Source organism: Rhinolophus ferrumequinum, chromosome 11 (assembly GCF_004115265.2).
Source record: "Rhinolophus ferrumequinum isolate MPI-CBG mRhiFer1 chromosome 11, mRhiFer1_v1.p, whole genome shotgun sequence".
Taxonomy (NCBI): domain Eukaryota; kingdom Metazoa; phylum Chordata; class Mammalia; order Chiroptera; family Rhinolophidae; genus Rhinolophus; species Rhinolophus ferrumequinum.
Window position 1 is genome coordinate 4,497,322 of NC_046294.1, and position 24,317 is coordinate 4,521,638.

General features: G+C 51.5%; 1 protein-coding gene across 3 annotated transcripts in view; it reads left to right on the forward strand.

Moving 5' to 3' along the window:
• Positions 1-22,081: 22,081 nt before the first annotated feature.
• The window catches only part of CHKA (choline kinase alpha), a 45,340-nt gene continuing 43,104 nt past the window's right edge, over positions 22,082-24,317 (forward strand). For 2 of the 3 annotated variants that reach the window (XM_033120820.1, XM_033120818.1), the window contains exon 1: positions 22,082-22,659. In XM_033120820.1, the coding sequence (XP_032976711.1) occupies positions 22,325-22,659 (335 nt within the window). In that variant the 5' untranslated portion in view covers positions 22,082-22,324. The remainder of the gene's footprint in view (positions 22,660-24,317) is intronic. The other variant, XM_033120819.1, reaches the window with a different exon arrangement.

The following is a 24,317-nucleotide window of genomic DNA, read 5'->3' on the forward strand; positions in this document are numbered from 1 at the left end:
CAGTGCAGGATGAGTTTCGATCCAGCGTATTTATTGCTTGTCATGTAAATTAAAGATCTTGTATTTAACACTTTTCAATCCTTTTAGAGAAAATTGTTCTTTGCAAGAATGATTGGTGCTTATTTTTTCAAAAATTTGCTGTGAACAACGTGATGACAACAAGCAACATTTATCTAATGAACTACCGCTATCTTAATTTGGGTCTTCGAGTTTTCTGTTGCACTTGTAAAATGCTACAAGGAATATTAAAAAACTCTATTCACTTTAACTTATAATAGTTTATGAAATAAAAACATGAGTCACAGCTTTTGTTCTGTGGTAACCTATAAAAATGTTGTCTTTGAAATTCAATGTAAAGAACTGAAAACAATGTATATGTTGTAAATATTTGTGTGTTGTGAGAAATTTTTGTCATAAGAAATTAAAAGAACTTACCAGGAAGGTTTTTAAGTTTAGAAATATTCATGCCAATAAAATAGGAGATTATAAATATATAGTTTTAAGCACTGCATCAGTGGGCGTTCTCGGCTTATGTTAGTTTATGTATGAAAATATCAGAGAGTTTTTGACTATATTATCAATTAAACAAAAGAAGAGTCAGATTTAATTTGTTTTTTTGAAGCACTTTGAGAAGAGAGATTAATTTTAAGTAACTTAATGAGCAAAATTTCGATTACTGCTTTATGTTCAGTACCGATCTTATCATTTCTCTGGATTATTTTACAAATTATTGGACAAAGAATTTGGGGAGATAAATCTGTAACAGGTGTTGGACGCCAATGGGACTCTTATTTCTGGGAGATGTGTACATGTACTTGCGGATATACGGTGTTCCTAAGTAAAACCAATTTAGGGGATTCGTGTAGTGTCTGTAGAAAAGTAGCCCATGTTTGAAAATGTTAGAAGGAATCTGCAGAGAAGGAGAAGTCCAGTGGAGAAAACCCCAGTGCTTACTGTTAACTGCTGATTGAGTCCTGCCAGTTTCCAGGTTCTGGGACAGCCTTTAAATTAAGTTCCTTAACACTGTTGTTGCCAGTGGGTTCCAAGTAGAAATTAATAGTTTTCATAAAAGGATTTTAAATTGAGAATCTTTTTTCTCCTTCCATTCTTCAACTACACCTTTAGTCTGGTATCGTCGTTCTCGTTTGTTACGGTGCAGTTTCACCCCTCAGGGTATCAGTGTGAAGGCACGCGGCAGACTCCTTGCACACACACTCACGCCCGCTTTGCTCCGTCCAGAGTCCTCACCTGCGAAGCAGGGCAGCCCCCAAGGTCTGTCCCAGGCACTCGGAGCACTTTACAGACCGCGTCCAGGCCTCACGGTGTCCCTGTGTGGGACCAGTGGGACCCACGCCACTAAGGCAGATCAAGCTTAGACCCTGTGTCTGGAAAGGACCAGAGGGCAGAGGGTCACCTCTTTCATTCCCCCCTCAGTCTGGAGTGTCCCGTAGAGGGTCAGAGACCACACTTGGAACTCTTTCTCGGGATACCAACAGTAGCCATTTCAGGAATTTCAATCTTAAGGAAAACAAGGAATAAGAGATCACATTTCCCACTTCTCTCCATGTGAAAGCTTCATTTCAGTAACTTACTGATAATGTTTGTTTTCACTTGATTGCGGCCTTGTCCTTGAGGCTGACCTTCCCATGGGTCTGAGCGGTGGCACGCAGTAGCGGGCCCTGCCTTGGGAGTCCAGTGTGCACAAGCGCTCGGCAGCCACTGCTGACGCCTTCCAGGGAAACTGAATTTCCGTTTTTAAAGCTAGGGGCCTCAGAGCTGTGTGGCGTGGCGAGCCCCACGCACTGGTGACCACTTGGAAGAGGTCAATAAAACTTTTCACTCAATAAAACTTGCAGCTTGAGCTTATGCAATGACTGGTAAAGACTTTGGCATTGTAAGAATTAGGAAATGATCATAGAAATATATGTAAAGTATTCAATTTTCAGTCATTTTTCAAACTACTGTTTTAAATTGTTTTGCTGAGTTGTAATACTTTTGAGATACAATGTATTTCCTTGTACTGAAAGAATGAAAAAAGGACTTTTTCAGCATTTGAGGTAAGTTCTTTAACGTTTCATTAAAAACATTTTTTACAAATATTTTGTACATGCACTTGCAGTATTGAGGTTAATCATTTTAATAAATTCGGAAATTAAAACAATTTGGCCGCTGTTCACTGTATCCAAGAAAAGATCACAGTGGTAATTTTCTCCCACCAGTGTCCATCGAAAGTTGCATTTATGAAATCAAAGTTTCTAAAGCTTTTCCACATCTGTGAGTGTTGAGTTCTCGGAGCCCTGCTCTTCTTTTTACTTCTGGTTTAAAGGGCCTTGTTGCCACTCAGTTGAAAAGAATAGTTGAAAGAGGGCGTAAGAACTCATTCTTCTCTCAACGGGGAGGCTGTTTTTCAATGACATATCCTCTTACTCCTGAACCTGAGAACGCTTTTGCAACCCAATTATTAGTGGTTCCTGATGAGTTGTTATTTTTTTCCCCTCACTGAACTGGACAGAACTGGCACATCCAGAACGGGTGTGGGTCCTTCTTTCTCCCAGTTACTGTAGCAAAACCTAGTTGAAAGGAAATAGGACTGGCGCAGGAGTCAGGAAACCTGAGTGACCCTGAGCGAGCCACTCATCCCCAGGTCTCATCTTTCTAGCACCCCTGAAGGCAGTGCGGACACCCAACCCCAAGGCCAGTTAAGCTTCAGGATGGGCCGCGTCCACTCGAGTCGGTCAGGGTGAGTGGGGCAGAGCAGACCAGAAAGCGTTGACTCCGATTCATTGAAATACCCCCCTGAACTTGGGTTCCCCGTGGGAAAGAGGCTAACAGGTGGCATACCAGTTAAGTACTCGGGCCTCTTGTTCAGTCTCAGGTTTTCTCTCCGACGTGTGACTCCTTTCCTATGACCAGGGACAGGTCACTTGCCGCCTGCTGCCCAGAGACCTTGTGTGATTTCTGTTTCTTACATGTGAGGGTTCTGTCCCTGCACGCCATCAGCAAGGTCAGCGAGCTGCCGACCTTGACCTCAGGCACATCTGTAGCCCAGGGTTAGGGTAAGCGTGACCCTAGCATGCAAGGGAGGGTGAGGTCACCAGCCTTCTCCCCTGCTGATGGCATAAGAACTTGGGTTCTGTTTGCGTTCGCTGATGGGGCCCAGAGGAAAAGTGGATTTTGATTCTCAGGAAGGGGCAGGATTGGGAATGGGGTCACCCACCAGGCTGTGTGTGCCCCTCTTCCTGCAGCTTTTCCACTTAGGCCCAGGCAGAGCATTAAGTTTATGGTCATGGAAACGGTTGGAAACTTGTGGATCGAGCACAGAAGGCAGGCTGCAGGCTCACAGCAATGGCTTTGGTGGTGGTCTTTACAACAGTCGGTCAGTGTGGGGACGGAGCCCCAGAAAGCAGTTTCCAGGCTCTCGGCCTCACGTGGAAAGGTGTTGGTTCAGGTAATAAATGGCCATCAACTGTGATGGGATGGCCATCAGCTGTGGCTAGTTGGCCGTCCGCTGTAACCAGTGAACCATTGGCCACTAATATAACTGCTGTGGCTACGCTAGCAGCAAATGGGGGCTAGCAAGAAGACGGTGGCTGAGCCGGCAAGCGGTGCAGTGCCTGCTTCCTGTGTCCAACCAGCCACCAGCGAGAATATAGTGGTATGACTCCCCTACCTGTGGCTCCGTGGGTGTTCCTTTTTGGCCTCGCCACGTCCTGCGTTCCTATGTGGGGAGCAGGACTAGAGACCGCAGAAGAGGCCCCACAGGCCACCCCGCACAACAGTCAGTGTGTTACCAGAGCCTTTTTTCTTCCTGTCAGATTTGTGAGTTTTCCGCTAAGTGGCAGCAGACAGTGCCTTCTGCCTTTGGGGGTAACCCCTCAGGGGTAGCAGAGTGTGTCTGGGTCTGCTCGGCCACACCAGAGGGCTGGCAGAGGATCTGCAGGTGGGTCTCCCCGTCTGAGACCTGAGCAGGCGACATCCGGAGTGGCAGGAGCGGAGTTGTATTTCTCCAGTATCTGTTGAACACCTGTTACGTGTCAGGTGCTGGGGGTGGGGAGGCACAGTCTGAGAGGCGTCCTTGTGGGATGTGATTAAAGCCACAGAAGCAGGTGAGAGAACCTAGGGAAAGAGTACGGGGCTTGCCAACACAGGTGCCATCGCATGACTCGTCCTCGTGACCCAGGAGAGCACAACCTGGCGGCTGAGGTGATGAAATGGGCTGTGAAGGATCAAAGGGTGACCACTTGGGAGGGGAGGTGCCGTTAAGGCAGGATGCATCCTACTTCCAGGGAACAAGCAGGTCTAACTGTTGAGGTGGGAAGCTTCCAGGGGGAGAAGGTCCAAGAAAGGAAGTGAAGGGGTCGACCAGAGTCTGGGGAAGGAGGGGTGCTCTTAGGAGTACAGGTCCTTGGTAACAGGGAAGAGGGGAAAGGTGTTGGGGAGCCAGTTCCAGCATGAGGGCTTCGATTTTATAAAGTAGGAGGTGAGGTCCTCGAGAGTGAGGAGGAGATGAGGGGCCCCAAAGCTTGAGAAGCATGAAGGAGATTTGAAATTAGGGAAAGCAAGTCGACCATAGAAACCTAGTGGATTCATTACAGAGATCTTCACCGGTCACCTTCTAGGTAGCAGTTGGTGTTCTAGGCACCCAGGGGGGCCACAGAGGAAGGCAGGGCTGGATGATAAAGGGTCAGGCGGGCAGGAGAAGGCTTGGCTGAACCACCCTGGAGTGCACACAGGTTAGGGAAGAGAAGATGAGTCTGCGACCTGAGTGGACCAGAGTAAACAGAGGTCCTCAAGGCCCGGAGGCACTCCTGTGGTTAGGGAACAGCCAAGCAGTAGTCAGACAAACACACAGGGAGGACAGGAGGGTGGGGTCAGGGTGGGCTCTCGGAGTTTGGAAGGGCTGCATTTTCAATGACGAAGAGGTCCCCAAAAGGTCTGGGGGAGAGTGTCTTGGTTCTGAGAGATCAATTTGGACAGAACTGAGGTCACCCAAGATGATGTCAGACAGCCTTCACGTGAGTCCTGGGAACCAAGCAACCGTGCCCGTAGCCAGACCGAAACTGAGCCCATGGAACAAACACGGGGAGACATCCGAGACTCCCTGCTCGGGATGGTGCGGGCACCTTGTGGAGGCGCGAGGTGAGGTGAAGGTGAGGTGAGTAAAAGCTTGTTAACTACGTTTCAATGAGTGAGTGAGTCAGCCTGCCTGAGGCCACACCACTTGTGGTGAGTGGCAGAGCCGTACGTCAACCCCAGACCCAGCTCTAAGGCCCCGCCAGCTTTGGGGGTCACAGAGCCAGGGTCCCTTGGGCCAGCTGGAATCATGATGCCCCACCTTCGCCAGGTTAATTCTGGAGGTCTCAGTTTCCTAAGAATTCTCTTGGGTGACAAATAGCAATCATTGCTTTCATTGCCATGCAGGCCAGTTACATGGGGCCAGGAGAACTCTGTCTAAAGGTTGTTGTGCGGGTAAGTGGGGTGGCCCACCCCTGTTAGTCATATATACACAGGGAACTTGAAAAGTAGGCCAGGTGTCGTACACGTGTTTGCCAGGTGGCCGAGGGGTGTGGATTTGTCTTTACCGGAAAAAGTGAGTCAAATACCAGGCTGCCTTGAGACAACAAAAGCAAAAGTCCAAGGTTTCCTCCAGCCTGGCCAGCTGCTGACGCTGCTACTTTAACAGTGACCTCACACAAACAATCCCAGCACAAAGGAGGGACCGAATTTAACCAGGAGGCTTCTTGTGTTCTCCCCTAAAATATGACTGTGGTGCATTGGACAGTTGTGTCGTGGGCCAGATTTTGGAACTATATTTACACGAATGGGAAGCAGGGTTTTATTTACAGAAAGTTGATTTGCTTTTCAGAAGCACACCTGTGAAACAAGTGACACTTTCCACTATTAATGTGTGTTTAACACCCCCGGGCAGTAGGTTTGGGCATTTTGATTTCATTACTCCAGCCGCATTGGGAATGGTGAGTTGGACGCAGATGGGAAGTGACTAGGAACAAGCAGGCGGCGCTCCCAGCCTGTGGCAGCTTGGAGGAAGTCCTTCCCAGAGTCACTCCCTCGAAACCAAACAGAATGACGTTTATTTCCTCTTCTTGCCAATCAAACGACATTTTTCTTCTTGGGCTAAGAGGGTGAGCGAAGGACGGAGCCTTGCCAGCCTCTGAGTGGGCCAGAGCTGACCCAAAAAACAACTCGGTCTGGAGTCCTGGCTGGCGGTGGGGGGGTCTGGCCTGACCTCACCCCACCCCAGGCCATGCTGCTGGCGTGGGGTTCAAGCAGGACCTTTGGTCTTTCTGCCCTTTCCTAGCTGGGAGCATGGGCAAAAATCACTTCCCCCTTTCTAATGTCAGCTTTCTCACCTGTGAAATGGGCTAATACTAGCACTTAACCTTGGGATTGTTGGCGGATTAAGTGACAGTACCAGTTAAGCCTTCTCAGGGGGCTTGGCAGTTACTGTCAGCTGGCGTTAATATGTGCAAACTCAAGAGTGTGTGTGGCGGCCCCAGCCTCGTCGGCCTCTTTTCTCTGCCTCCGATCTCTGCCCTTTCAGAGAACATCGGCTTAAATGGGCTTAATCACTTCTCCATCCCAACTTCAAAATGCCGGGCTGCTGGAGCTGGTCCCCACCACTGACATGGACAGAAAACGATTCCAGTTCTTTCTTCCTCTAGCCAATGCCTCTTGGCCAACCAAGCCATTGCTTCCTCCGCTCACCAGAGGACAGTGCTCCATCCGAGTTCCTCCCCTATTCCGCAGGGGCTTTCTGGATTCATCTCCCTTGACGACCTTCCCTCCTTGAATGCCAAATAGCTGTTGGCCTCTCAAGAGGCACAGGGGCTACAGGAGTGACTCCAGGCCAGCCCTTCCCCTCACAAAGAACAGACACACAGACAGCAAGCAAGTGTGCTAAACGCTGGGCTAGATGTATGTATACTATGTGACAAGCCTTGTCCCCACCCACCTCTTTGGGGATTAAATGCAGCAGCCGGAAGATGCGTGGGCACCAGCCTGGCACACAGTGAGTGCTCAGTAATATACTTGCTTCCATTTCCTGGAGTCTAATTTCAAAGGCTGTGCCTTTTCTCCGGCTTCACGGGAGCAGACCCAGCACCAGCCCGGGCTCCTCAACCTCCTCCTGGCCCCCAGCCCCTACGGTACCCCAGCCATCCCAGGAGGCCAGAGAAGAGAGGGCGACAGAGAGGCGAACCAACCCCGGGGAGGGACAGCGCCTTGCCTGGGGTCACACAGTGAGCTGGAGGCAGAGGAGGGCAGGACATGACCCCAGGGAGTACTGGCAGCCTAAGCCACCATGCCAGCAGTGCCCGGGCAGGGCCACTCTATGCTCCTGGCTGCGGGCAGCCCCACCAGGCAGGCAGCTGCTGTTGACATGTGATAACGTGTGTTTGTTTAGCTGGAATCGCTCATCAAAAGGGTTAATGTACAACTTCCTCCAGCCTCTGTGGCTGCAGCCGGAGCCAGCGCTGAGACCCTCGCCAGCCCCGGGCCCACAGCCTGTCTCCCTTCCTCCCCAGACAGCAACACGAGTCAGTTGTTGCCTGGGAGAGCACCCCATGAAGGCCCCAAGTGTCTCTCGGTTCTCTGGGACACTGAAGGCCAGCAGGCTGGGCTCCGCACTGCGGCTCCTGGGAGGAGGAGCCTGAGGGACCGTCTCAGCAGTGTCACACAGCCCACAAGGCTCCACCACATGGCTGGGAGCCTGGGGACCCCTGGGAGGCTCTGGTGGATTGTGGCTTGAAGTATGGGGCTGGGGTTGGTCAGCGGCCCTGGGCTCACTTGGGTTAGGGGGTCTTTGCTTGCTTTTCTCTCTGCCTGGACCCCGTCTCTGCCCACCCCTGACCTGAGCAGTTCCTGTCACCCCTCAGGTTTCCGTGATGTCACCTCCCAAATCCTCTCGTCCCCCCTGCCCTCCCCCACGCCACTCCAATCTTCTCTTTGCACAGCTCTGATTCTCCAGCCCCATGGGGTCCTTGGGGCCTGACGGTTGTCAGACCCAGGGAGGTCCGGGCAAGTCACAGGCTGATGGGGGAGGGGCTTCCTTCCTGGAGAAAGGAACCCTCAGGGCACTCAGTGTCCCTCCTTAGGTTGGCCAGAAAGGGTTCAGGTCACCCTGAAAAGCCAAAGCCTCAGGCTGCCACCAGCCATGGGATCCCCTGTGCCAGCCTCTCTTCCTCCCTCCCAGTGAAGCGGGGAGCCCAAGGGGCCGTGACCACGTCATCCTGCCCAGCAGAGAAAGGGTGGGAAGCGGGGAGCAGGCTGTCACTGGACTTGGGATGTGGCCTGAGGTTTGGGGTGTGGAGGGCTGAGGGCCAAAAGGAACATGGATGGGGGCAGCAGCCTCTCTTGCTCCCACCTGCCATTGCCACAGCCTTCCTGCCAGGGAAGCGTGGTGGACCTGCAGGGAATGCACTGTTCTCCAGCCCACCTCCGGGCACAGAAACTGTCGCTTCCCGGGGGCTCCCACGCATCCCTAAGGGCTGGGCGCCATGAGCACTGAGCTCAAAAGCCCAGCCTCATCCAGGCTCAAGGAACCTTCCAGATCTACTTCTGTATAGCCAGGAAATAGGTAAACTGAGGCCCACTGAAGGGCCCAGAGTGTGTGAGGCAGGGCCAGAGCAGGCCTGAGGACCTGTCCCTCCGCCAGGCTCCCTGCTTTCCTTGTGGGCGAGAAGGGAAAGTGTGTTCTGTTTCAGGGGCAAAGCTGGAGGCATGAGAGAGAAAAGGGTACCCTTGGCTACTACTGTTGCAGGATGCCCAGAGGGAGACGGGGAGCCTGGGGGCAGCCCCACCGCCGCCTGCCAGCCTTCCTGCCCAGGTGGTACTTGGGCCCAGGGCCACCCAATTCTGAAGCTACCCCCTCTGCCCCCCAGTGCCCCATGGACAGTGGGCACAGTATGGACACAGTGGGGCAGCGAGGCCAGCATCCAGCCCTCGGTCAGAGAAGAGGCAGACTGGGCCGCTGTGAGGTGAGCCAGGCTGTGACCGGCCCCATACCAGGCAGCATTTCAGACACTAGGTCAGGTAAGCTGGAGGCAGCACACTATTGCCACATGGCTTCCAAAGGTCTCTGTGTCAGCCTGTGAAGACCGGCTGACCTTGGACTCTGGCTACCAGGAGGCACAGAGAACTCAACTTCTTCCCTCCCCCAGCATTGGCCCAGCTCCTGCTGCTACAGCTCCCTGGGGCTATCTGCAGGACCACTCACTCCAACTCAATGCATTCATTCATTCATTCATTCATTCATTCGTGGGGTGTTTGCTGAGCACCTGCTCTGTACCATGAGCTACACTGGGCACCAGGGACTCCCCCCTCCCTGATGACTCGTCCCCAGCCTGACAGACAGACAGACAGACAGACTTTGGTTGGGAATCTGGAACAAGGGACATAGCAGGGGCATCCTGGGAGGGTGGCAGGCACCGGCAGAGAGGACTTCTCAGAAAAAGTGTCCTTTGAGCTGGGTTTTGAGAGAGGAGGAGGTGGGCCATGGAGGTGGGGAAGGGCCTGCAGCCCTCCACACCGCCTCAGAAGCAAACGTGTCCCCATCCTTTCACAGCACTCATTCATTCACCACAGTGTCTTCCGTGGTCTGAGAGCTGAGGCGTCAGACACGGCGCTTGACCTAACACTACCTCATTTTACCACTAGAGTGACACTGCTTTAACAATATATCCATGATAGTGCAAAAAGAAAATAAAGAGGGTCCGTGGTGGAGTCACAGAACGCAGGCTGTGGGATTAGGCAGAGCTCAGCTGAATCTGGACTCAGCCACTTGCTGGCTGCCATGGTGTCTTCTGAGCCTCAGTTTCCCCAATGGTGCTTGTGGAGCTTTGGTGAGGATTAAACAAGATGACTGATTTAATGTGCTTGGCTGGCATGGTGTCTGGCATTTGATCACCTCTCAATAAGCACCAGATCGTGGCTGTTGGGAGAGGCCCTCCTGGATGGAGGACTGGCTGGCCTGGGCACTCAGTGTTTGAGTGGGGGTTGAAAACTGAATACTCCCCTCACCCAACAGAACACTTCTTCTTCCGAGGCTTCCTGGACCTGCGCTGAGGGTCAGCATGTGCCTGTAGCCACCTCTAAGTCCACCCAGCCCTTCAGGTAAGGAAGAACGGCCAACCACTGTCAGCAGAGCTGGGGCCAGTGACAGGCTTGGGCCATGGTTCCCTTGTCATGGTCATTTGCTATGTCCACTTCCTGGATGCCAGTCCCCTTCTTTGGAAAAGGCCACTTCTCAGTCCGTGTGGCTCAGGGTGGACCAGCCCCCCCTAGCCTGACTACAGCACTGGCCAATCAGAGGGCGCGTCCCCCGGGCACTGTGACTGGTCTGGGGACAGATGTATGATCAAGCTTGGCCAATGAAATGCAGCTCTGGGACTTTAGGGGAGACCCTGAGGCCAGGGGAGCTCTCTCCACAGGGGTTGCTTCATTGGTAGGTCGTGAGCCTGGAGCTGCCACACGCCTTCTTGCCAACCTAGGGCGAGGCCAGCAAGGGAGGAAGTCGGATTAGCCTGACGTTTACAACCCCAGGTGCCTCCGCCCGCAGCCCAGATATGAAACCTGCTACCGTGCTGGGATTGGGACCCCAGAGGTCAGGCCAGAGGCTAGCCTGGTCACTGATTTGCTGTGTGAGTCAGGGCCAGGCCTGCTCTAAGCTTCTGTCAACAGCAGGCTCTGACCCCTGCCTTGTGAAGTGTACAGGACTGTACAGAGCCTTGCCAGTCCTGTAACCTCCTGTAACCACGAGGTGACAGGCCAGGGCCTTGGTCACCCACTGCTCCATTTGGCAGGCTGCCCCCCCGTCCCGCTGTACCTGCCATGGGACCCTGACCCGCACCAGGCTGGCTGGGTGTCGTAAGGCCTGGGGCACAGGCGCGAGGAGATGGAGGCCTCACGCTCCTGGGTTTGAATCCATACCCCGCCACCTTTGTGCTGTGTGTTTAGGGGGAAATGAGGTCACCTCTTTGAGCTTCGCTTTCCTCATGGGCTACATGGAATAGTGATATTGATAACTGTCAGCTGTCACCTAGGTATATGCACTGGGCCTGAACGTTCCATGTGTTATCTTGATTTCTCCCCACAGTCACGTGAGGTAGGCCTCACCTCTGCATGTTCTAATGAGGAAACCGAAGAAAATGAAACTAAAAACCACAGACCCACAGGACTGATAGAGCTGGGATTTGAACCTCGGTTTTTTCTGTTCTAAAGTCAGCGTCCCCAACGACTTCCTTTAATGGCTTCCTTACCAGGTCCTGTCTCAGGCAAGATTCAGCCAGGAAAATGGGATTTCAAGCAGAGGGATCAAATCCAGGCACTTGCCAAACCATGGGCACAGCTGGGGGAGTGAAGGGTGGTCAGCCCTCCCTGGCGCTTGGAAATCCGAAAGCTCAGGAATTGCAGGGTTTGTATCCATTCTACTCACGTTGGGCATTGTGGTCTCCTGTTTGGGGCTGTTATCAATGGTCTGGTAGACATCGTTCATGCATGTCTGTTGGTGGACCTAACACTCATTTCCATCAGATATATATCCAGGAGTGCAATAATGGGTTCTTAAGATATTTGCACGTTCACAATCCAATTACTTCTCCACACTTTGTTATGAAAAATTTCGAACCTACAGAAAACTGGAAAGAATTGTTCAATGAACTCTGTATCCGGTCCACCTGGGTGCCACCACCAACATTCTTCTCTAACTGCCTTATCGGCTCTCTATCCATCTGCCCATCCCTCTACCCACCCACTATTCTATCTACTTTTATTGATATAATTTTAAGAAAAAAAATGGATACAAAATTATCCAAAAGCCATTGACCCAGAGAGATTGGAAGGAAAAGCAGCAAACCCCCAGGGGCCACGGTGATTTCTGTTTGATGGGATTTTTTTTTCTTTTTAGTATTTCCCAACTTTTCTGCAGCGAACGTCTAGTAATATTTTTGATCAAGAAAAAAAATCCATTTTAAATAAAAAAGGAACTTTGTCTTTTATAGGATTGGAATTTCTCTTTGGGGAAAAGAGGCAATGGAGAAATGAGTGGGGATGAGGGTGGAGAGGTACTTGCACCCACTTCAAACATAGAAGGAGCCCAGAAAAGAACCAGGTGCCAGAATGGTGGTTGCGGGAGGGAGGCGGTAATGGGGAGTTGTTGTTTAATGGGGACAGTCTCAGTTCTGCAAGAGAAAAGAGTGCTAGAGATTGGTTAAATGACAATGGCAATTTGCTTAATTAACACTACTGAAAGATACACTTAAAAATGTTTAAGATGGTTGAGTTGGTCATCTCAGATGAGAAAGACCAAATTCCTGGGACAGAAAGTCAGAGAGTGTGATAACCCCACTTGGCTCATGGTTATAAATGTAAAATCAAACTAGTTGAACCTGTTATAGGATGTTCTTTAGGAACATTCAGTTTTTCTGTGGGAGTTGAGAAGGGCAGGTATGAAGGAGCCAGCTGGGTTCACCGAGGATGGGGCTTTGCTAGGTGAATACAGTCGAGGAAGGCCAACTGCTATAACAGAAAGCCCCAGATTGCAGCAGCTAAACACCATAAAGCTTTGCTTCTTGTGCACACAAATCCTTGCAGGTGTCCCTGCTCAGTCATCTCTCCTCCACGCGGGAACTCTAGGATTCAGGCTCCCTTCTTCTCATGATACTGTTGTCTTCACCTTGCAGCTCCCTAGGTCACTGTGGAAGGGGAAGGGAGTGTGGGGAAAGCACCCCAGATATTTCATGTCTTTGAGCCTGCAGGGACTTGTATTACTTCTGTTCATATCTTAGTCCCGTCATGTGGTGGGCAGGTCACCTTCCATGTGGTGATCCAGGGACCCAGGCACCTTGGAACTACTGCCGTTGACTTCGCTCACCTATTAAAAAAAAAAAAAAAAAAAAAAAAAAAGCCAAACAGTCACTTTTGCTAAGCCACGTCACCAAACCAAAACTTAATAACTAACCTAAGTGCAGTTTCAGCCTCTCTCAGGAATGTAATTTTCAAGCAATCATCCTGAAATTTCCTGATCAGCTCTAGTGAGGTCAGCTGCCTGAAATAACCCACTCTTTTAATTTCTTGGCCCCACCTTCTTTCTGCCTATAAAAAACCTCCCATTTTGTACAGCTCATTGGAGCTCCTTTCTAGTTGCCAGATGGGATACTGCCTGATCGTGAATCTGTCGACCGAGCATGAATGAATCAAGAGGCTTCACCAGAATTAAACGACAAGGTTACATTCAAGAGCCTTAAGCAAACTGCAACTCGGGAAACACTACCAGGCAGCTCCAGGGTTTTCCGAAGAAAAGTTGAGAGTTTCTATGGTAAAAAGTACATTCGTGCGAAGAATCAGTCCTACCTTCTTAGCCTCTGGATTGGTCCAAGATGGTTCCTCTAGATGCCTGCTGGCCTGGACATCCATTCATAAATTCTTCAGAGGGTCATCTATAGGATTTGTTGGTGAAAGGATGTCTAAACCTAAATTTTTTTTTTATTTTTCGATTACTGTTGACATACAATATTATATTAGTTTCAGGGGTACAAAACAACATAGTGATGAGACATTTATATACCTCAGAAAGTGATCACCCCAATAAGTCTAGTACGCACTGGACACTGTACATAATTCTTACAATATTATTGACTATATTCTCTATGTACACAAACTTTTGTAAGAATTTATTTGAGCCAAATTTTTGAGGACCTGCCCAGAAGCAAGATTTCAGCAGACTGAGAAAATGCGCCAGAAAATGGCAGTTTTGCAGCTCATTTTATACATTTAGAATCAAAGGAGAAAATGTAAGGAGGGTTACATGAAATCCATTGGTGCTAGGTTAGGGAGGCGGGAGAAATCAAAACGGGGAAATGTCTAGGATTGGGTAAGAAGCAAAATGGAGAGGCACATACTTCTCTTACATGGGTGGTACAGGATAGTTCACGTGTAACATTTCCAGCACATAGAGACGGTATGCGGGCGACAAGGTAACAATGAGCGGTTCCGGGGTCTTGTGCTCCGGTGCAGGCGGTTGTGCCTTCAGGGCGTCTGGGAAAGAAAATGACTGACAGTTCAAAGGTGTGTAATCCTCGATGCATGAGAACAATGGACTCACTTAAGGTGAAGCCTGACCTTTGCTAAGGAAGCCATCGGCCTGGACTATGTGCCGTGACCTGCTCTGTTAGGAATTTGTGATCAGACTGTCCTGTGTGGTTACTTCCGGCCACTGAACTTGTCAGGCCTGCGTGTGGCCCCCCCCCCCCCCCCCCCCCGAGCTTGTCAGGTCTCCTATGCTGCCCTTTTCATTCACAGATTTCTATATCTCCAGGCATTGAGGCACTACTGAAAAGTTCTAAAGTTAAATTCCCTGGCTAAAGTAAAATACAATCGTTTTCCTTATGTTTCACCTCACTCTGATTTTTGTTCGCTGTCTATAGTGACTCAAATCGCTTAAAAAAGCTAAGGAGATCTACAAGATTACTCGGTTGAATTTTGGTTTTCAAAAAATCCTTCTAACAACCATCTGAGGTAGGGACTCATATTTTCCATTTTACAGGCAAGGAACAGAGGCACAGACAGAATAATCACCTGCGCAGTGCGTAATAGCAAATAAGTGGTGGAACTGGGATTAGAACTCGGGCCACAGGGTGCCACAACCTCAGTGCACTCATTCATTCATTTAAACGTTCGTTAAGCACCTAAGACATGACGGCACTGAAGGAGGGAGAGGGACTGAGGGCAGTAGATGGAGGCGGCCAGGAAAGGAGAGGGTGGGGGGCTCACAGCCTGAGCCCCAAGGGCACGGGGCTTTGGGGGAGGGCTGCGTGGGTCCTTGGCCTCCGGCTCTGACTTTGCAGGGGTGGGGGGAGCTGCTGATCCAGTGTTACAACCAGGATTAGTCCTGCCTCAGGGAATGGGGAACCTTGCCAGGTCACTAGCCGCTGGCCGCCTCAGATGGTTCCTTGTTATTCCCATTGCAAGTATAAGCTCTAACTGCAAAAGCAGCTTCATCAAGCCTGTCGAGGGAAAACTGTAAAGCCTTCAGCTGCTCCCAATAGAACATTTGGGGGGTGACCCCCACCAGGTCCCAACTGGTAGGTACTAGGGACAAACTTGTAGAGCATGGAGTCCCCATGGTGGAGGGTGGTCAAGCTGGGATGCTGCCCAATGGCCCTGCTGCTGAGGGAGGTCAGGGCCCCTGGACCCGTCTGAGTAGGCTCTGCCCACCTATCTTCCCCTTCCTCTCCCCTCCCCCACCTGCCCCTTGGTCTGAGCCAGCTCTGATCACTGAGTGGGAAGAGGTGGAATCCTGTCGGCCTGGATTCCTTAGCCCCACAATGTGGGAGGAAGGTTAGAAGTGTGGTCAGGCCGCAGCCTCCCAGGACCTAGAGGACCTTCTAAGGTGGCCTTCCCCCTTTTCCATCATTCCCCTTGTACCCTCCCTGCCTCCGCTCCTTTCTCTCTGCCCTGTTAGATGGCGTTCTTAGAAGTTCTGGGACCAGCCAAGGTCACACAGTGGGTCACCACTGGCACCTTCAGGAAGAGTGGGGTGGGAGGCTGCCAGCTCCCCATGGCATCCAGGCTAGGGATGGGAAGTGACCCTGGGAGGAGAGACCCTCCCCAGAAGTAGGAGCAGCCCCTGGGTTGGGAGAATGGGGAGTGGGGATGGCCCTGCGGCAGCCAAGGCATCCTGGGTAAGCAGAGACACTCACTCTGGTGTGGGTATAGGCCTCAGTTTACCCACCTGCAAGGGGTCCTTGGGTCCTGCTGGTCGTTCTCCAGCAGAAAGGAGAGCCACCCTAAGGCCACCTGGTGCAAGTCAAGCCTGCAGGGATGACTGAGGAGCGAGGAGCCCAGGGGATTCAGTGCCTGAACCAAGGATTCCTGACCCCTAGCCCAGAAGTCTCACCCCCAAGGTGTGACTTCAATCATAACTGGGATCTTTTCAAAAATAAATTTATTACAAAAGTAATTCACGGAGGGTGCAAAACCACAGGACAGATTTTCACCAAATTTGGAAAGTGAGTTTGGATGGTGTGCTTTAAAACATAGACTGTGGGGACACAGGAAATGCACGCTGGGGGCCCAAGGGGTCACTTCTAGTAGATGGACATGCATTGCCCAGGGTGTACCATGGGGGCCCCAGGGCCTTCGGATTTCGATTTTTGGTGTCATCTCTAAATAAGGATAATCAGATTGTCACACACACGGTCAGACTTGAAAGATGTTCCTCACACCATACCCCTTTTCTACTATTAGCCTGTGAACAGTAAAATTATCTTGTTTGGGACCATTTGGATGTATGTTAAAAGCATCAATTTGTTCAATGTAAGTGTTTCAAATACGCCCCAGTTTTGATAATCCTGTGGAGGTATTTCTTCATTTTTGAAAGTGCCAGGAACCTGAAAGAATAGAAAAGGCCCCAGGCCCTGTTAGATATCTGGGATGCCCTGCAACGCCAGACCTCCTACAGGCACTCGCTGCAGGCACTCGCTGCAGGCACTCGCTGCAGGCACTCACTGCAGGCTCTCCCGGTAGCACTTACGATGAGTTGCTGCAGGGCCACCCTTATTCACAACAGGCGACGGCTGCTGTGTTCCAGCCTCCGAGAATTCAGCTAAGAGTCAGTACACAGCTACCCTTGGTGGAGCCCTGACTCTGTGCCCAGCCGTTTCCCTGTGGGTTTCAGTGACACCCCGCAACAACCCTGTAGGGTAGGAACAACTACCTCCATCTGGCTGAGAAGCAGGTGGCTTGTCCAAGATGTTGACCGAGCATAAATGAATCAGGAGGCTTTGCTAAAATTAAAAATGATAAAGAGTCATTCAAGAATCTTGGGATTTACAAACTGGAAACACAATTAGATAATACCCAGAATGTTCCAAAGAAGAGAGAAAAGCCAAAAGTTCTTATTCCACATTCTTGAGAAGAATCAGTCCTGCCTTCTTAGCCTCTGGATTGGTCCGAGATGGCTCCTCTCGATGACCGGTAGTCTGGATAATGAACACTCTCTTCGTAGTCCTTCGGAGGGTTATATAGGATTTATATAACTCTCCAGGCGTTGACGCACAACTGAAAAGGCTGGTTAAAGCAAGAACAGAATGATTTCCTTGTCCCTCCACCTACTTGATTTTAGTACTTTAGCAGCTTGACTATAGCGACCCCATGTTATTTCTTCACTCTTTCCTCAAAGGTCACACAGTGGGTTGAGGCACAAGCGTCAAAGACAGGTTTTTACGCTTAATGCTATACTCAGTATCCCTGAAAATGGGGGAGGGCAGGTCCCATCCACCCAGACATGAAATGTGGGCATTCAAGTCACCTGCTTTCATGAAACCCCCTGAACCCTAAGCCCCACCCCTGGCCCCGAGGCACTGAGGCTGCGTATACAGTAGGAGGCCATGGAATAAGACCACACTTGGGCTCAGAGACCTCCAGGAATCTGCTGGGCCTGCTCAGTCTCGTTAGATGACAGTGTCCTGGGGTGAGGCCACACCCGGGCACTCCGTGAAGGGCCCAGATCCACTGTCACTCTGCGGGCGGGGCTGTAACCCAAGCTGTAGCATGTAGATTTCAGCCCACTGGCCTCTGCGCTCACATCAATATTTTAAAGCTCAGAATTCAAGTAGGAGTACCTGGTCATGAGCACAGCTCAGCCAGGGCTCTGCTTCTCCAGCCCTCTAGTGAACCCCACTGTGCCAAGCATCTGGTGAACCCCGCTGTGGGCTAAAGGTGCTTTCGGTGCGGAAGGGGGAGACTCCCCTGCATTCAGAGGGAGGAGTCCTGGGTGGGTCTCCTTTCCGCCCTTGCTAGCTGCTTGCTTTGGACAAACGGTCTCACCTCCTGGTGAAGTTCAGCCTTCTCAAGTGGAAGATGAAGTGCTAGTTACACTCACCTCCCTGCTGGTTGTGAAAGTACAAAGATCTTGGATGCCGGTAAAGGGCTGGGCACAGGGCCTGCTCCTATCAGGTGGGCTGGGGGAGTGGGGCAGACTCAGAAAGCCCTTCCAGGGCTGGGCTCATAGGTGGACCCCTCTGTGCCCTGGGAAGGCCGCTGGTCTATCCAGTGGCCCTGGGGATCCTCTCAGGCCAGACGAAAGGAATCAGTCTGCAGGAATGCCAGGGATTGGACAGGGCCGTCCCAATCCCCACCCCCACCCCTCCTAAGACTCATCACCCTCTGTGACTGCTCTCAGAATTTAGCATTAATCAAAGAGCTTTGGGAAACTTTTTTCTTAAGTCCCAGAAGAAAACATTTTGTAATGAACCCCCCGGCCCCAGCACCAGTCGGTACCAGCCATAGCAAATTTCTCTCCAAGCCTTGTCCACTTGTGCCCAAATGCTGACACTCTGGCCATCGGAACATGCATTCTAGTTTGAATTATTTTCTTGCAGGACATTGTCTTCCTGCTGAGCTGCTACCAGCGTGTGCGTAATTCATGACCGAATGCCAGCTCCCTGCGTGCTTTGCACACATCCTCTCATTCAGCCCTCACACAACCGTGTGCCCTGTGGATTGGAATCCCCATCTTACAGTGGAAGAAACTGAGGTTCAGCCCAAAGCCATCGATTCAGCAAATATTTCTTGAGTGCTCCCAAACATCAGGGCCTGCTGGGCACTGTGGTAGAGCACAAGATGCTCAAGGACCCCACTCCCTGGGTGTTCCAGTCTGGTGGGGAGACAGACAATACACAACACACAAGTAAAGAAGGGGGAGGGAGAGGCGAGGGTGGCGGTGAGTCACTATTACTACTACTACTACTATTACTACTACTATTACTATAGTAATAGGCAGTGTTACTATTGCCTTTTACTATAGGCAATGGCGGTTTTCCTCACTATCCAGTTGTGAATGAAACGGGGTGGGCTGGGGGGCAGCATAGGAGACCTGACAAGCTCGGGGGGGCCACACGCAGGCCTGACAAGCTCAGTGGCCAGAAGTAACCAGACAGGACGGTCTGATCACAAATTCCTAACAGAGCAGGTCACGGCACATAGTCCAGGCCGATGGCTTCCTTAGCAAAGGTCAGGCTTCACCTTAAGTGAGTCCATTGTTCTCATGCATCGAGGATTACACACCTTTGAACTGTCAGTCATTTTCTTTCCCAGACGCCCTGAAGGCACAACCGCCTGCACCGGAGCACAAGACCCCGGAACCGCTCATTGTTACCTTGTCGCCCGCATACCGTCTCTATGTGCTGGAAATGTTACACGTGAACTACCCTGTACCACCCATGTAAGAGAAGTATGTGCCTCTCCATTTTGCTTCTTACCCAATCCTAGACATTTCCCCGTTTTGATTTCTCCCTCCTCCCTAACCTAGCACCAATGGATTTCATGTAACCCTCCTTACATTTTCTCCTTTGATTCTAAATGTATAAAACGAGTTGTAGAATGCTGGTCTCTGGAGCATTTCCCCAATCTGTTGAGATCTTGTTTCTGGGCATGTCTTTAAAAATTTGGCTCAAATAAATTCTTGTAAAAGTTTTCTATAGGTTTGCACGTTCTTTCATTGACACGGTGCTGCCACGCCCTATGGAGCCTGGTACTCAACCAGGCCACCTTTAACTCCTGTCTGATACACCAACATGTGGACCCATCATCGTCTATAACCAAGCACAGGGCTCTGAACAGACATGTAGGTTATTTCCAGCTTTCTCCAATTAGAGATAACGGGGAATGGACAGTTTTCTGCATGGGGCTTTTCTGCTTCTGGTGATTTCTTTTCTTGGGAGAGAGTCTTGGGAGTGGGGTTGCTAGCTTAAGGGTCCTAAGCATATTTATCACTAAGGGTTTTTCCTTTTAGAGAAACAGTATATGTCTGGCACTTTTCCTGAGCACCTACTGTGTGACTGTTGACTCCGAAAGTAGTTACTATTAGGCTCAAGGCAGAGGTACACAGCAAGGGGCTCTTGACAGGCTGGTAAATGCCACCTCAGCCTTTCAAAGCCCTGCTCAAACACCCCCTGGGGAGGCTCCCCTCACTTCTATGGGCAGAATTAGTCTTTTTTCATGTAAAACCAATTTTTTAGCATTACTATACTCCAAGATTCCCCAGTCTCTGCCCTGGTGGTTTTGCCCCAGCACTGGGGGTGGGCCCAGTTCAGGACTCCCGCTGGACTGTAAGGCAGGGAGGGACGTTTTGTATCTCTATGGAAGCAATGCCCTTCACACAAAGGAGCCAGGACACCTACCTGCCTTGCCCCTCTCTTAGCCAAGGGACTTCAGCCTCTGCAGTACTCAGTGTCCACATCTATTAAATAGAAGCAAGAACAGAACACTTTTCCAACATCTCTTACTCCCACAGGGAACTGCAGTCCCCTAAAGGTACCTGTGGGTTCTAATAGCCCAATCCAGCAGATGCCAGAGAGTTATTTCAAATGATAGAGGCCTAACCCTTATTTCTAGTGTCCCTTCTTCCTGGCCAGATTTTTGGCATTCCTCTGAGATTACCAAGCTGGTGCCAGGGGACAGTGGGACAAAGGGCCTGACACCTGGGCAGGCAGTAGACAGGCCTCACCTCCCTGCGGGCTGGTATTTTTAGACAAAGTCCTTGGCGACCTTATCTAAATGGCCTAACTGGAGACTTTGATATCTCAGCTTTTCAAACATCCAAAGGGCCTCCCACCTCCTCTCCCTCCTGAGGGCCTGGGCCTCTCCCAGCTCCCACTGCAACGTCTAGACCCACCTCCACAGCTGTCTTGTCAAAGGCTCCCTTTCATTATAATCCTTTTGTTCAATAAGACCATTTTTCTTGGAGCAAGTTCAGCCAAGTACACACTACCGCGTTTCCCCCAAAATAAGACCTAAACGGAAAAGAAGCCTTAGCATGATTTTTCAGGAGGACATCCCCTGAATATAAGCCCTAATGCGTCTTTTGGAGCAATAATTAATATAAGATCCAGTATGATTTTCCGGGAAACACGGTATCTACAAGAGATTTTTGCTTCCTGCAGACTGTGAAATCCCCACACAGAAGCCATTTCCTGTGCGCCAGGAGCTGAATTTCCTAAGCAGCCAGGGAAACCTCTTGTCGCGTGAAGTAGGATCTGTATTTTTATATTCATCTGTACCCCACTTACTTCCAGAAAGGATGGGGCAGCCGGATCAAAGAGGAGTGAGGGACACAGGGCGACGTGTGCCAAATGGGAGCGGGGGCCCTCGCTCCCCTCCGCGGGCAAAGGTGGGTTAGTCACAGTCACGCGCCTGCCCCTGCGGGGCGGGGGAGGAGGGCGGGGCGGCGACCACAAAGCCAGCAGCTCCGTGGCACTCACCTTTGGCCAGTGTTACCCGCAGCTGCGGCGGCCCCGCTGCGGGATGCCGCCCGTCCGCCCAGAGCATCTAGGCCCGGGCATCCTCAGCACCACGGACAGGGAAACTGAGGCTGCAGGAGGCCTCAGAACGCTGGGCCTGGTGTGCGGCCTGGAACCTAGTCGCCTCTTCGAACTTTCGGGCCTTGGGTGCTGACCCAGGGACAATCATTCCTCCAGCTACGGACTGGACGGGGCCTGGCCGCGCCTTGCACGGAGCTGGCCCGGAGCTGGGAAATGTTATAAAAACACACCCACGGTGGCGCAGGCTGAGGTGCCTCGGCCCAAGCTCCTGAGGAAAGAGAAGCCAGCCTCCAGGCACAAGCTTCCTGCTTGCCCCTAGACCGGCCCACGCCTCTGACATCCTGGGGCACCGAGGAGTCCAAGGAAAGTTTCGGACCCCAGAGCCAAGCCCGAGGTCCCCCAAGGCTCAGGGGCCGCCTCGCAACCCCTGCTACCCCTGCCAGGTCCCCGCTCCGCCCCCCCGCTCTCTCCCGGGGGTACCTCGGTGCCTCGCTCGCTCCCCTCTATCCCAACAACCCCCGCAACGGGTTCGACGCCCCGCCCCTCCGCTCCGACCCCGCCCCCCGAGGCAAGAGCGCCCGGGGTGGGGGCGGTGCCGCAGCCAATGGGGAGGCGGTGTAGCATGGGCGGTGGCGGTTGTGAAGCGTGCGGTCGGCCAATCAGCGGCGAGCGCGGGGGCGGGCTGTGACGTGGGCGGCGTTCCTCGTGCGGCGGTGGTATAGGAGCGAGCGCCCCGTAGGCACGGCCAGCAGAGCTCCGTCGCCGCCGTCATCATCACCCACTGCTGCCCGCTGTTCCCGCGCCGCCACTGCCGCCCCGTGCTGTCCCAGCGCGCCCCCAACCGCGGCTACCGCCTCCGGTCGGCCGGTGAGCAAACCGACGAGCAGCCTCCTTGCCCCGCCGCCGTGAGGGGGTCGCTCGGCCGGACCCTGAGCCTCGCCCTCTCGCGCTGCGGCCGCCCGCGCCTCCTCGAACGCCTGCCCGGCATGAAGACCAAGTTCTGCAACGGGGGCGAGGCGGAGCCCTCTCCTCTCGGGCTGCTGCTGAGTTGCGGCGGCAGCAGCGCGACCCCGGCACCCGGCGTGGGGCAGCAACGCGACGCCGCCAGCAACCTCGAGCCCAAGCCCCTGGGCGGCCGGCAGCCGCCGCTCGCGTTGCCCCCGCCGCCGCCCCCGCCGCTGCCGCTGCCCCCGCCGCCGCCGCCGGCCGACGAGCAGCCGGAGCCCCGGACGCGGCGCAGGGCCTACCTGTGGTGCAAGGAGTTCCTGCCCGGCGCCTGGCGGGGCCTTCGCGAGGACCAGTTTCACATCAGTGTCATCAGGTCGGTGGCAGGGCAGGCGGGTGGGCAGGGGGGACGCGGCCAGTCGCTGGCCGGTCAGGTGACGCTGGCCGGGGGGGGGGGGGCGCTTCCGCGGGCGAAAGCCCCTTCCCCAACGCTCGTGAAACCCAAGCCAAATCCCGCGAGGGGCCCCAGGGCCGCCTGAGACCTTCCGAAAGGCAGGCTTTTAAAAAAAAAATTCGTTTTCATGGGAAAACAAGTCTCCTAAGGAGAACAATACCGTTCATTACAAATTTACCTTTTTATTTTTTTTACAGAAGCTTAAAATATGTCTAGAAAGTCCCTTTGCGGTTTAGGGCCTTAAATGACGAAGGGGGTGTTATGGTTGACTTTAAAAAAAAAATCACTTGGTAACTTTTACTTCTAGTTCCTCGAGTCCACGGTTTGATTTTGTTCCTTTCTGAAAGAGTTATTTGTTAGTGGCGAAGGGCTGACATTTGCTCATTCCCCACTGACACTGTTCAGACATGTAGGTGGGTTACTAGCCAAAGTTAGGAGGTGTGCCTCCAAAACTAAGTAACGTAAAACATTCCTTTCTCGTTCTTTTAAGGTTAAAAAAAATTTAATCGTAAATTTAAATTACCAAAAATGTATGTGTGTATATCTTCACACTTACCAAGAAAACATAAAGACCCCCTTGATTCATACCGCCACTGGTCTCCCAAGAGCTAACCATTTAACATTTAGTGTGCGTCCTGCTATTTAGACCTTTAAAAAAACGTGTTGTCTTTTTCTGCTAATTTTCTTTTAAAGGGCTGACCAGGTTGAGTGCAGAATGTAGCAACTGGCTTGGCTGGCTGCCACCGATAATCCCCAAATTCAATTTCAGTCACTTGATTCCTTTTCTGTACCCAGTTCTTTCACCGGACTCGCAAATGCAGCAAAATTAACTGAGCTTCACTTCCTTTTTGTGCCTCTGACCTCTCTTACAGATATATTTTTGAACAGCGAGAGTCAAAAGGCAGTTAGTTGGTAGGAAGCAGAGAAAAGGAAAAAAAAGGTGTTCAGATAATCCCTGAATTGCCTAATAAAATTTCTTTAAAAATGAAACTCTCCAAAACGTTAATTCACATCTTAGTTGTTTCCAAGTTTTAGCTAGAAGCATCCATGTGCAGCTTTTCGTTGGACATAAGTTTGCAACTCCGTTGGGTAAATATGACGGAGTGCGATTGTGGAATCATACGGTAAGAGCATGTTTAGTTTTCTGAGAAACCACCACATTGTCTTGCAAAGTGGCTGCACCATTTTGCGTTCCCACCAGCAGTGATGAGAGTTCCTGTTGCTCCACGTCCTTGCCCACATTTGGTGTCGTCACTGTTCTGGATTTTGGCCGTTCTAACAGGTAGTCTGGTGGCATCTCGCCGTTTTAATTTGCAATTCCCATATGTTGAACAACTTTTCATGTGCTTATTTGCCATCTGTATATCTTCTTTGTGTGAGGTGTGTATTTAGGTCTTTTGCCCATTTTTTAATCAGTTTGTTTACTTATTGTTGAAATGTAAGAATTTTTTGTATATTTTGGATAAAGGTCCTATAGTCAATGTATTTTCTTCCAGTTTGTGGCTTGTCTTCTGATTCTCTTGAGAGAGTGTGTCTTTTGCAGAGCAGAAGTTTTAAATTTTAATGAAGTCCGCCTCAGC